Here is a 14,233-nt window from a genome sequence, read left to right as displayed (position 1 = left end):
GCGAACTGCCGGGGGTCCAGGAGTGGGTCTGTGATGGATTTTAGGTGGGACAACACAAGGCGCTCAAAGGACTTCATAACCACAGAGGTCAGGACGACAGGTCTGTAGTCATTTAGTCCCGTGGTCCTTGGTTTCTTGGGGACAGGGATGATGGTGGAGGCTTTGAAGCAGGCTAGCACATGGCATGTCTCCAGTGAGGTGTTAAAAATGTCTGAACACCGGAGACAGCTGATCAGTACAGTGCTTCAGGGTGGATGGGGAGACAGAGTCCGGCCCAGCTGCTTTGCGAGGTTTCTGTCTCCTGAACAGTCTGTTGACATCCCTCTCCTGGATGGTAAGAGAGGGGGAGGAGGTGGGGGATGAGATGGAGGACTGTGGCCGGTCAGTGGTGTGACGGGGGATGGTGTCAGATCTGTCCCATTGTCTTTCGAAACAACAGTAAATCTGGCTCAGCTCGTTGGCAAGGTGCGAGTCGTTCATGGAGTGGGGGGGTTTTAGGTTTGTAGCTGGTGATCTGTCTGAAGCCTCTCCAGCCTCTCCTTGAGAACTGGTGTTGTAATCTCTGTTATTCTGACAAGAGACTGGTGTGGGGGATAATGACAGCATACTCTGAGCAGAGACTTCCAGTTTATAAAACCGGGCAAAGGTAATGGGCGACGACCAGCTCGCCACCGCACAAATCTCCTGGGTAGGGACCCCTTTAAACAGGGCCCAGGATGCAGCAAGTCCACGAGTGAGCCCGTAGGCCTGACGGAGCCTGCAAACCCGACTCCCACAATCCAGTGGGAGAGCCGTTGCTTGGTAACGGGCTTGTCCATACAGGGGCTAGCCCAGGAGACAAAGAGTTGGTCACTTCTCTGAAAACCCTTAGTCCTGTCCATGTAAATGCGCAGGGCACAAACTGGACACAGCCCATGCAACCGCTCCTCTACAGGGGCGGCGAAGAGAATGCCCAAAGGTCAATGGGTGAGCATGAGTCAATCACCTTGGGCACAAAGGGAGGGTTAGGCTTCATTGACACTCTGACACCCCCTGGGGCAAACTGAGTGCATGACGGATGCACCGAGAGCCGTTTCACAGACGCCAAAGCCAGCAACAACACTGTCTTAGATGTTTTGAGTCAACTTCCCCCAGTAGTTCAAAAGGGGGGCCAGAGAGCCCATCCAAAACCACTGCAAGATCCCATGGTGTGGCCAATGGCCTGGAAAAAAGGGAATAACCAACATGCTCCTTTCATAAGACGTCAGACCAAGGGTTGCTGGCTGGCCGTTTCACCTCCAAACCCCACATGACAAGCAGCAACAGCAGCCAGGTACACTGTAATTGTGGAGAGTGCGGGGCTATGAGGATCAGTCTGCAGCGGTGCTCCCTCACCCTGGACAGAGTCAGGGGGTTATCAGAGCCACTGGAGGGAAGGCGTACAGGAGGACCGGGGGCCACACGTGCACAAGCGCGTCCACGCCGAGAGGCGCAACTAGATCATATTGAGAAAAAAAAAGATCCACACCCAGGTTCAGGGAATATTTTGTCTGGATGCAGCGCGTTTGCACACGTCCTACATCCTGGGAGCGATGGAAGCCGGCATGCTCCCGTCCTTGCCCGCAGAGGCAGACACAGCGTTGGGCTTGAGCAGAGCCTGAGCAGAAGGGATGAACATTTCATCATCCTCTGATATGAGGAGCTCTGAGGTGTCCTCGTCGTCATCCTCATAATCCAACTCCAGCACATCACCAGCTGTGAGCCCCAGCTAACACTAGCACACGGTACGGTGTCTGCATGGGTCCCCTCATTACCAGCCGGAAAGTCGTTGGTGGACAGGTAAGGGTTCCCGACAAGCTAGCTTGGCGTGCTAGTGTTAACGGTGAAGCAGGCGTGGTGCCTGCATGAACCGGGGCTTCAACGGCCAAGCGGGCGTGTTCCAGCCCTTTTGAATGGTGTCTGCGTAAGTTATTTAAGGGTAGGTCGACCAACCAGTCACAGACACCGCGATCACCAGCCAATCAGGATTGGCGTACTGCGATAAATGCTTTTGAGGAATATGCAGGGAGGCGCATCCTATAGTGAGACATCGAAACGAATGCTATGAATGAGAACCTCAGAAATATTACACACTGGACCTTTAACTTCTTCTTATGGATTTTTAATTTTAATATCCAAGTTTCTTATTTGTGTTTCTTGGTGACTAGGATCACTTGTTTATTTTCTGCACAGCTACAGGGGGGCCAAAAAGTACAAACAGGTGCCATTAATCCAGGTAACGAGTGGAGGACAGAGGAGCTTCTTAAAGAAGAAGTTACAGGTCTGTGAGAGCCAGAAATCTTGCTTGTTTGTGGGTGACCAAATACTTATTTTCCACCATAATTTACAAATAAATTCTTTAAAAATCCTACAATGTGATTTTCTGGATTTTTTTTCTCATTTTGTCTCTCATAGTTAAAGTGTACCTATGATGAAAATTACAGACCTCTCTCATCTTTCTAAGTAGCAGAACTTGCACAATCAGTGGCTGACTAAATACTTTTTGGCCACACTGTATATGTATTTCCAAAATAAATACAGATTGAATTAATATTATTGGTAGGAATCTTCCTAAATCACATTGAAAATTGTATTTTGACAAATAGATAAATTTCAACACAAACACTTTGTTTGTTTGGTGCACATCACAAAAACAGACTAGTATATGAGGAAAACTGCATAAAAGTAGAGAAAAAATAGAGTGTTAAGTCTTATTCTACTCACCTGGTACTGGCCAAGGCCCAATGCTGGATTCTGGAGCTGTTGAATGGTCTCATCATCAAAGTATCCATTCTTCTCCCAAAGCTGCAACAACTGGGAGGTAAGGAAATGATCAGACACACATAATTTTCCACTTCAATAAATTAGAAGAAAAAGCAGAAAGTGCTGAAGAATCTTCATTTACCTATGTGGTATATTTATAGTGGCTTGCAAAAGTATTCACTCCCCTTGAACTTTTCCACATTTTTTCACATTACAACCATAAACGTAAATGTATTTTATTGGGATTTCATGCGATAGACCAACACAAACTTGCGTATAACAGCAATTTTCAAGTCTTGCCACAGATTCTCAATGGATTTAGGTCTGGACTTTGACTGGGCCATTCTAAACACATGAATATGCTTTGATCTAAACCACTCCATTGTAGCTCTGGCTGTATGTTTAGGGTCAGTGTCCTGCTGGAAGGTGAACGTCTTCCCCAGTCTCATGTCTTTTGCAGACTACAACAGGTTTTCTTCCAAGATTGCCCTGTATTGCCCTCCATCCATCTTCCCATCAACTCTGACCAGCTTCCCTATCCCTGCTGAAGAAAAGTATCCCTACAGCATGATGCCGCCACCCCCATGTTTCACAGTGGGGATGGTGTGTTCAGGGGGATGTGCAGTGATAGTTTTCCGCCACACGTAGCGCCTTGTGTTTAGGCGAAAAACTTAAATTTTGGTGTCATCTGACCAGAGCACCTTTTTTTTTGTGTCCCGTTTTTGTGTCCCGTTTGTTGTGTCCCTGACATGGCTTTTGGTAAACCACAAACAGGAATCTTTATGGATTCTTTTCAACAATGGCTTTCTTCTTACCACTCCTCTATAAAGGTCAGATTTGTCGAGTGCATGACTAATAGTTGTCCTGTGGACAGATTGTGCCAGCTGAGCTGTGGATCTCTACAACTCCTCCAGAGAGACCATGTGCCTCTTGGCTGCTTCTCTGATCAATGGTCTCCTTGTCCGGCCTGTAAGTTTAGGTGGTCAACCATATTTGGTAGGTTTGCAGTTGTGCCATGCTCCTTCCATTTTCGGATGATGGACTGAGCAGTCTTCAGTTAGATGTTTCAAGCTTTTTTATAACCTAACCCTAAGGGTGCTCCGATCGATCAATCACAGATCGGCCGATAATGGCTTTAGCTAGTAGATCGGTGGTCGCTAAAAAGGCCGATAAGAAAAGCCGATCAGATAATGCAATACTCGCCAGACAAATTTTCAACGGCAGCAAAAATGTTTCACTACGCTGTGTGAGCGGTTTCCCCAGGACGCAGCAAAGTCGTTCTCAGACAAGAAGGGATTAACACGCCCACATAATCATTTACAGTTAGAGTTGAGCAGCAATCAGACAAGTGGAGCAACACGCTGGAGCGATCATGTGAAACTGTCGCAGCTGTGCTCATCTCACTCACACGCCAACCCATTTATGGTTGTACCATGAAAAAATGTGGAAAAGTTGAAGGGATATGAATACTTTTGAAAGCCACTGTAGCTATTTAAATAAATGAATATTTGGTTAGACTGCAGGATTGTTTGCTGACAAATTGCATTTGGTTGATAATGTGCTATTAAAAATAAGATACACTCAAATCAGTGTAACTAACATGATGTTAGTCATTATACTACATACTACATTACACCATTAACTGACTATAGAAGGCCCTTTGACTGAACTGAATTATTCTGACTGAAAGGGGGGAGTTTCAGTTTCCCACAATGTTTATGTTAATACTAAGAATAAAACACCTGTGTAATCTTTAAAAAAAGATGCCTGTTAGCAGCTTCAGTCCAAAAGCACATTGACCTGATCCTACAGCAGGTACATGCTTTTAAAGTCAGCAGGTGTTTACCCTGGTAATCTTCTGCTGCTTCTCTTCCTCTACAGCCAGAAAGCTGGTGCAGTAGATGGGAACCACAACTTTTTGCAGAGCTGCCAACAAATCCTTCTGCTGCTTCCGCTGGCTGGAAGGACACATTAAGCACATCACGTTACAAAAGGCACATAGTAAAGGTTGTTTACTAAATATTTCCACAAAATCTCATTGGAATGCCCAATTAAGCTTCTTCAAGATTTGTTTCATAATCGACCCTTCCATAAGCCATGCCCCCCTGAGTTACTGTTGTTACTGTTACTAAGTCTGACAAACTGTCTGACTTTCATCATGGAGCTGACACTGTCTATTACTGCACTCTCCGGAAAAATACTGTCAAATTTTTGGAAAAAGCAGTTTTTATACATACAGAGCACTATATAGTGAGCTCATTCGCATTATGAAAACTACTCAACACTACTTCGACCGTTATTTCAGCGCCGTTAATTATGTCATTGCCGTCGGACAATCAGTTTTTTCTATCAGTGCAATGCATGATGGTATATACGGCTTGGTTAGTGACCATCAGTTGTACACTACTTTTGTGAGCGAGTAGTTGGTGATTTCGGACACAGCCCTACTGTTCGGCTTTTAACGTTAGTTAGCTAACGCTAGCTAACTAACGTTAACATTAGGAACAATCCACAGCAAACATTTTTCTGGAGATGTTTTAGGTTTTGGAAAGAGAATAAATAGTACTACTCTGGGTAGCGACTAACTATTACAAGTGCCCCAGGAACAGCGTTTGACCATATCTTTTACAAAAAAAACCCCAGAAAATAAAAAAAAAGAGCTAGAAAACGACTCCTTTTGCATACAAGTCAATGGAGCGCAGTCATGAAAGTGTCGGACTTCAGTTAGAGCAAGTCCTACACTGCACAGTGATTGGCCAGCTGTGTATTCGGGGCCTGGGATAGCGAAGGGTCAATTGGACCAAGGCTACAACTAGTGGCTATTGGTCAATGTCTCAATAGTTTTTTCAATTAATCAATTGATAAATTATTCTATTAAATGTCAAGAAATATCAAAAGATTACTTTCCCAGCAGTCACCTTTAAATGTCAGTCCAGAGGTTATTAAGTTAAAAGTGATAAAAGAGAAAAGCAGCAAATCCACAAATCGATTTTGCTTGATTTATATATGTACACTTTTAAAGAGGTGGTATTATGCTCATTTTCAGGTTCAAAATCTTATTTAGGGGTTGTGCCAGAACACTGGTTTGAAATGGTTTACATGGTTTAATTTTCAAAAAACACCATATTTTTGTCATACTGCACATTGCTGCAGCTCCTCTTTTCACCCTGTGTTGAAGGCTTCGTTTTAGCTATGGAGTGTCTCTAAATGATCTTTGTTGGGAGTTGCACATGCGCAGTTCCTAGTTAATGACTACTAGCCAATCAGAAGCAGAGAAAGGCGGGTCAGCGAAAAGACGGTAAACAGCTTTGATTCAGCTGTAGGCTACATGTTGCCGACCAGGTTGCTAATTTGGACTGGAGCAAGAGTTTCAGAGTGGTGAGTTATTAATCTGTAACAAAAGTATCTTTCATCCATAAAGTTTTAACTGAGCTCTGTCTCTACATCACAATAACAACTTCATGTCCACTGACTGCCTGGAGGGTAGCTAGTGTTTGGAAGGGAGAGGACGTGTGTGCTGCAGCTCAGTGTTTTTCCACTGTGTTTTTGAGGGCGTGTCGTTCTAGTCGCTCAGCGACCATTATGACACGTATTTTCATTGTGACGTCACAAGAAAGGGAAGTAAAGGCTGGACTACAAACAAGCTGTTTTCAGGCAGTTCAGAACAGAGTTTTCCCTGGGAGATGGGAACTTCCTTTGGGCTGGACTTTGGGCTTTTTCACTTTGCAAACCTATTCCATGCACAAAAACAGATATATAACTCAATAGGAGAGGGAAAAAGCCAAAAACCATAATACCACCTCTTTAAATCAATAATCAAAATTGTATCTCAAAATTGATTGATTACACACATACATTGATATTAGACAAGACATTTTGTAATTGCTTACATGTTAAACTCATGCTTACAGTTTCATTGTACATGTATACATTTAATTTATACAGTCCATTTAGTGAAATCAAATATTAAACTTAATTAATTAGCAATGGGTGCCTAATAATAAGACACCTGTGCTTGTTCAATGTTTGATACACACAGCAAGTGGTTTTATACTTGTATAGGTATGTGTTCTTGTAATCAGAGGTCATGGTAATGAAGGTGTAAATGGGGCTACATAGCACTGCATAGAAGACTAATTATATTATTATTCTGATGAAAAAAGTATAGGAGTAAATTAATCCACGTGTATGTGTATGCAGTTTGGTTTACGTACCAGTGGTGGAGAACATCATTGGTTAAATAGATGAGATGCAGGCGAAGCTCAAAATGTGCTCCATCTGCAGTGATGCGGTTGCGAAGGTGTGATGTCATCAATTCACAGTGTGGTGGAGTCTTGGCGTTGTTAAACATCCAGTTCTTGCCAGCCTGAGAGGAAGACAGCAGAGAAAACAGAGAACACATGAGTGAGATATAAAGCTTATTCTTCAGTTATTTCAATAATCTCTGTACAGAAGCATTCCTAAAAAAGTCCATTCTGGCAGCCTTACAGAGATGGCATCTTTGGTGCAGGTGTCTATGATGGGCTGCAGCAGGTTGTCAAACTCTGTGATGTCCAACTGAGTTTCCAGCAGCAGTTTTTGGGTCTGCTGCTCCATAGCCAGAGCTATGGCTGCAGTCACTTGTTCCTACATTGAGAAAGGCAGAGAAAGTTGACAAAGTTGCCTTGCAGTGAATTTCTGAATGGGCGAGAGGCTACTGGCTTTAACTGGAGAATGTCAGGTGTTTTCTATGACTGCTTCTCTTTTCCAATCACAATCAACAGTCAGATAGCCACACAAGTGTATAAATGTATTGCCTGGAAACACCAGCCACCATGCAGCGGTGTGTTTACAGCAACAGCTAATGGAGTTACACTAAATGCTGTTAGGGTAACCTAACTAAGGCTAATCCTAACCCTAACCCTAATAACCGTTACTCCGATGCTCCGGGGACACATGATGCTGCAGGCTCTTGTCGGCTGGAAATGTTTTCATAACCTTCAAAATTGTTGCTATTTTGTTTTTATGTTGCTTTCTCTGTGCTGAAGTTATTTTAAGAAGTTGATGGCTGATGAGCTAACAGGAAGGAAACAAAATCTCCTCTACTTTCTCTCCCTCTGTATGCAACCTCATCCCATTATTGCATGTTACTAACACAACTTCTCCCCTTTCCGGTAGTCTTGTGCTTTCTCGTCCCTCTCCTCTCTCCTCCTATCACTTCCTGCAGGTGTTTCTGGCTCTGGAGTTGTGGAGTCTGGATCTGTGGTTGCGGGTCACCTGCTGCCCCCGTGTTCCTGCTCCCCCCCCCCCCCACCTCTATGTAATCACAGGCATTTATTTCCCCTGCAGGTACAACATTTGTGATCCATGTTTTGTTTGTTGAAATAGTCTTCTGTAGGGGTTTAAATTCATTAGGGTTTGGCCTTTGATCAAATGGTTTTCATGCTATTACAGTAATTGCGTGATCATAAACACGTTTAAGCTGTCTTGCCACTGCAAATCTCCCTTAGCTGACCTCTTTTCTGCCTGGTTACTTCAGAAAGAACATTGCTCGTTAGCAGCTAAAAGAAATCAACCACAAAAAAGTATAAATAAATCATCTGAGGAAAGAATGTCCTCTATGCGCTAGAGTTATACTTTCTTTCTTGCTCTATACCTGTCTGAGTGTGTGCAGATGCTGCTCCTGCTGCTGCAGATTCCACTGGCTCTGTTGGATGAGCTCATCAATAGAGGGCGCAGAAGGCTGAGGAATCGGAGGTGGGGCAATCATTGGGATTGGTGGAGGAGGAATATCAACCACATCTTTGGTGCCCAGGTTGTACATTTCTGCAGAAACACCAGCAGGACAGCATTTAACATGAACATTTGAAGTCTTTAGGTTGGGTATATTACTGATACTGTATGACTACTGACAGGCAGCAGATGCCCAAAGAGAAAGTTGTATTACATATATCAAACACAAGGCACACATTTGTTTACACAAAACTATTTCAATTAAAGTAACCTAAAGCTCAAATTACATGTAAAAGATTACATACATCAAGCTGTTGAAACGTTCCAGGAACAAAGCAGAAGAGTCAGCAAAATTTACAAAGACATGCAGTGCACATTAACACAACCACTACTGTCATTCCTAACCCACTGACTACTACAGGAGGAGCAGCTGAGGAAAGAAAACACGTTTGCTTCTCCAAAAATCATAAAGATCAGAAGCACCAAGGTTGGAAAACGCAGAAATATTGGTTACTCAACTACAGCCGGGCTACACAATGAGATGAAATCACATTTTGATATTTCCAAGAGGTGGAAATAGTTTACAACCAATAAAAGAATTTTATGTTCATGGCTTGACATAACCCCTGGCCTACACATCCAGAGGTAAAACAAAAAATGCTTTATTATAATTAAACATATATAATTTTAACTAGGGAGGAGTTCATAAATAACGTAATAATACAAGTTGCCCTCAGTAAAACTCTGGCTCAACAAATTTGAACTGCGGATTTTAGGCCTCCAGTTTGATGCCGATGTGGCACGGCAGTAACGCGAGTTGATTACTGATGAGCTGTGTGGGCCCTAAAACTAGCTACCTAATACTGTATTGTAAGGTGAGCTTAAAACAGTTTATACTCTTGTATATACAGACACATCTGACCTCACTCAATATTTAAATATATCTCCTATAACATTTTACTGTCATCGGTATTGTATTTATACCTTGTGACTTGTACTGTAGTCTTCATTTCTCATGCAGTAACATACATTCCGTTTATGATATTTTTCAGAAATTATATCAGCATAACATTATAGGGACTGTGCACCCGTCCGTGTCCATCCTATCCAGGAGCTCTCCAGATAACAAAGAGGTTAGGCAGACTATTCATCATCACGCTAGCCCAGCAGTGTCTGCTAGTGCACAGAAGAACATTCAGCACAAAGGAAAGGAATCATCACCCACTGCTGCCAGTGTATAGTTATGAAACTAGGCCTGTAGAGAAACCTTGATCAAGAAACAGAGATAATACTTTTGTCAATATTCTATTAACAATACTGTTGTGCAGCCCTTACACTACAGCTGCCCTGAATCCTGAGAAGAAGCTTTCCAGAGACAATGACATTAAAAACAAGGCCTTGCTTAAAGACATGTCACCAGGATCCTCCTCATGTTTCTGTGAGCCAACCTGACAGCTTACAGACCGCCTTTCACCGTCTGAGAAATCTTCAGTCAAGCCTCAAAACGGCATTACAGCACAAACTCCAAAAAGGAAAAAAAAAAATACTTTCATGAAAAATGCAAATGAAAACAAACCAATAAGCACAGGTGTGATAATGTCCAGCAAAATGTGAAACAACAAAATGTGACTGCCAACTAGAATTTTGATTTGTCTGGAAAATCTGGTTCCAAATAAATACCTTCAGATTTATACTCCTCCCCATCGTGGGTAGAGGGATCTAAGTGGAGAAAAGCAAACTTTAATGCATTTCAGTGGTATGACAGAAGAACTCAATGCAACCCTGCATCCAACACTGTGCTGTTATCATTCAAACTGACCAAACCTGTAGGTGCTGTAAGAAGCTCTGACTGTGCCTCCATAAGCAACAAAGCTCATTAAAAAGAATACATAACACTAAAATGAAAAACATATCTGTTCCTTTACCTCAAATCAGTTGCATCAGGGACTTACATGTACAGGGATTTACTCTCCCATTTAGCATTGGGTTTAATAGTCTTGTTCACAATGCTTTTATTAAAAGGTATTTTGTTTACTAGTCTTTCAGAGAGGTCAGTTCAGGTCGGCATAAATTACACGTGCAAGGCATTCTGTGTGCTGAACTGAAGTGGGTTGGAAACTACGCCCACATGGCTCATGGTTTTGGAGCACACCCAGTGTCTACCATCAGTGGTGATTACAATGAGCAATCAAAAGAAGTGTATTGATGGTAATTAAGAGGCTGATGCAAGCTGCATCCCAATTCAAGGGTCTCATACTTCGATATGCTGATGCTTCTAGTGTCTACACTTTCACAGGCCAAACACATGGTTGGGTTCAAAGATGTTGCACAGACTTCTTGAGTTTTTAATTTCAACTGATATTTTCTGCCTTGGCAGTTTCAACAGACACTACTTAGTTGCCTAGATGTTTGCTTCTCACATACAGCAAGTCCTCATCAACAGACTTTTAAAAATTACATTCAACTCTGGCCTGCTTGTACATATCATGACGAGTACATACATATCTCATTTGATGCAGAGGATAAAGGATATGTGAAAAGCTGAAGAAAAATTCTGGCTTAATTAAAATTTGGGTCTTATTTTTGTACTCCTAGCCATCATTACTATCAGTTATGATAACACTGTACACAAACTGCTAGATTTCTCATCAAGGCAAAAAGTTATAATTATTGGTAAGAATAATGGGCAAAAAAACTTAATAAGACCCAGTTTGTATAAAACCAGAATTACCCTTTAAGATGTGAACTGGGCCAGACATTTTCAGCTACAGCTACTAGAAGGCCACAAAGGATGAGTTCATATCAGTCAGGATATTTAATTGGGAACAGGGTTGTTGTTTAGGGCTGGGTATTGTGTTATGCAATACCTGAATTTGGTTATAGAAGCATAAATACTTATGCTGTTTCTGAATTTGCACCCTTCCATACTCACACTTGCTAATTTGAGGGCATAAGTGCGTCCACGTTGACAAGTATGGCAAAATGCAGTGCAAAAAGCAGCAGCAGTTAAATGCTGCAATCGTCACTTCTAATAATAAGGGCACAACCATTGTGTTTGATTTGACACTACACTGCCGAATTTCATGCACTAAGCAAGTAAGTACATTGTGTACACAGTGTACTACATGTTAGTGAACTAACGGAAGTATCCGAATTGAGACACAGATATATACTTAGAATACTCACTTACAATAACCTACTTTAGTGAGTACAGGGGTGCTTTCAGCTTTTTATAGCTATCTTAATCAATACAGCTGTACAAGAACGAGGGATGGGCAAAATGGATAAAATCCTTATCCTTATTATGATACATGTAAAAGTGTACATTATATAGAAACTTAGGTATGTCTGTTTTCATCTAATACACACATTTGATATTCCAGGTAAAAACAATTAGGTGCTTCATCAAATTGATCCAAAACACATTTTAAAATCTATTACTTCCATCAAGCAGTCCTGCTCATTACATTCAAGCATGAGCGGTGCTAAACTACATACCAGATGCCTGCAGATAATGTATTTAAAACATATTCAGGTTCCATACCCAGCCCTGCTCGTTTCAAATTAAGAGTGAATTCCAAGTTCAACCCAGCACTAGTCAGCTCTATGTGGCTTTGCTGTGAAAAAAAACTAGAAGATGGAGCTATTGGTTGTACTGTTATTCTACTGTAGAACACCGCTGACATGGCAGCAGACATTAACAGCTACCCTGCGCTATAAGTAAGCACAACGAAGCAGGAGAGCGAGGTGCTAATAAGGCAGGCTTAATGCCTACATACACAAAGGACAAATCCACTCTAAAACAGAAAAGCATTATTAGTATGATGTTGGAGAGTTCTATCAAGAGTTCCTCCCAAAACAGCATTCTGTAAATGGGTGCAAAATGTCTTCTAATTATGTTATATGCTTTAAATATGATTTTGATTAAACTGATTTAAATGTTTATCACTTTTCTTTTTATTAAACTGTTCAAGTTTGCATTACATTTGAATTTATTTATCATTTTCATTAATTTCATTAAGGCTTCTATCATACTGGGAACTGAGCATTCCAACACCATACAAATATCTATGTGCAAAATGTGGTTTTATGTTGGACTGTCCCTTTAACTACATACGCTGCTGTTGCTCCGTAGCAAGCTTGGACTTGTAGTAGCTGAAGTATTCTCCCCCAAAGAGGAAAGAGAACTTAGGGTTGTCTTTCTGTTTCTCCATAGTCATCTTTTCAAACTCTGGCCCGTTCCGAGCGACAAACTGGGCCAGCTTGTCAATGACATTCCTCAGTTCTTGATCTGCACCAGGAAAGAGAAGCAGAGGGAAATCCAGTCAGAGCTGAGACAGCTAGTAATATCTCTAATGACAATCAAATAACAAACTAATTAAAGTGACCTGTGCTTTTTGACACTTTTAGAACATTTGTTCTTGTGTATTATCACTGTATTCCAGTATGCTCCAGGAGGTTGGAATTGTCTTAGAATATTCTGAAAATCTGACCTAACGTCCTGCTGACCACACACATAAGTTAATCAACGGTGTTTTTACACGCAGGTGGAGTGGCCTGATCAGGAGATCCAAATTTATAGTCTGCACTGGTAATATCCTACAGTCGGTGTTGTGTATGGACCTTTTCGGTATTTGCTAACTTACTTAACTAACGTTAGCTTTATTTCTGACTTATCGAGATTTTTATTTGATAACCATACTTTGAAACAAATAAGGTTAGGGAAAAGGAGCAAGTCGTAACGTGGCCAAAAAATAATTAACTTTAGCCGTGAAAGTTAACGTTAGCTAACTTATAAAACACAATGAAACATCAAATTGTTATCGGTTGAGGTCGCCCTACTATTCTAACACCACTGTGTGCACACTTAACCTGTTAGATACACGTTTAGCTGTGTTAGCCCAAATGCTAAACGCAGCGGGAATGTTAGCTGTGTTGTATCTCCATGTAGCATGGCTGCTAGCTATCGTTTAATGAAAACCATACAACCCTACAGCGTGCTGCTCACCCTCGGGGGGGTTGGGAATATCCATGTTTGGCTTTAGGTACAGCGAATCCACTGAACCTTAATAGATCATCCAGAGATCTGTCAGCTCCTTCTGTATTTCTCTGCTTCATACAATTGACAAAAAACACTGCATTGCTCCTGTGACGTCCATCGGAAGCTGCCTCCAGGATCCCTATCTGCACATGCGCAAAAATGGTCCTGTCTTTCAAAGCAGGTACCACAAATGTGCCTGTTCATAATTCCTCGTTCGTTGTTGTCTGTTCTTATCACAGGTCAAATACTGCGCTTTCAGAAAGGCTGACAAAGCATTATTAGATTATAGTATTTTTTTACCCTCCTTTATTGAAAAAGTACAAAATATACAAACGAGTTAGGGAATGGGTGTACATCCAATAGAAAATGAAAAAATTTACAGTGGTGTAAATGATATTATAGCACACTGGATAGACAAGTAACAAACATCAAATCAGGATAATATAAGTAAATAAATAATTAAAGTAAAGATATTTTATTTTATAAAAACAGCTAAGTGCAAACAGACAAGGAGCACAAACGAGCACGATGAGAGGCATTTAAAAAGCAAGAACTGAGATATAGCCTAGATGAGAACAAGTTTTTTGCCTTTCTATACATTTTATCCATAGCTTTCAGCGACTTCAAGTAGATGGCAAAAGAAAATATGAACACAGTAAAAGGGGGAGTACTGCCTTTCCACTAAACAGAAGTAGCGGG

The 14,233-nt window shown here is 41.6% G+C and overlaps 1 protein-coding gene across 3 annotated transcripts in view; it reads right to left on the bottom strand.

Annotated features, from left to right (window-relative positions):
* The window catches only part of LOC123970831 (calcium homeostasis endoplasmic reticulum protein), a 27,554-nt gene extending 13,880 nt beyond the window's left edge, over nt 1-13,674 (bottom strand). For 2 of the 3 annotated variants that reach the window (XM_046049166.1, XM_046049167.1), the window contains exons 1-8: nt 13,502-13,674; nt 12,611-12,784; nt 10,174-10,212; nt 8,417-8,586; nt 7,270-7,407; nt 6,996-7,147; nt 4,628-4,739; nt 2,743-2,832 (exon numbers count right to left, since the gene is read on the bottom strand). In XM_046049166.1, the coding sequence (XP_045905122.1) occupies nt 2,743-2,832; nt 4,628-4,739; nt 6,996-7,147; nt 7,270-7,407; nt 8,417-8,586; nt 10,174-10,212; nt 12,611-12,784; nt 13,502-13,526 (900 nt within the window). In that variant the 5' untranslated portion in view covers nt 13,527-13,674. The remainder of the gene's footprint in view (nt 1-2,742; nt 2,833-4,627; nt 4,740-6,995; nt 7,148-7,269; nt 7,408-8,416; nt 8,587-10,173; nt 10,213-12,610; nt 12,785-13,501) is intronic. The other variant, XM_046049168.1, reaches the window with a different exon arrangement.
* Between the last annotated feature and the right edge of the window lie 559 nt (nt 13,675-14,233).

This window comes from Micropterus dolomieu, linkage group LG05, assembly GCF_021292245.1.
Source record: "Micropterus dolomieu isolate WLL.071019.BEF.003 ecotype Adirondacks linkage group LG05, ASM2129224v1, whole genome shotgun sequence".
In the NCBI taxonomy this organism is placed as follows: Eukaryota; Metazoa; Chordata; class Actinopteri; order Centrarchiformes; family Centrarchidae; genus Micropterus; species Micropterus dolomieu.
The sequence above is the reverse complement of the archived record's forward strand: the minus strand, read 5'-3'. Positions and strand labels throughout refer to the sequence as shown.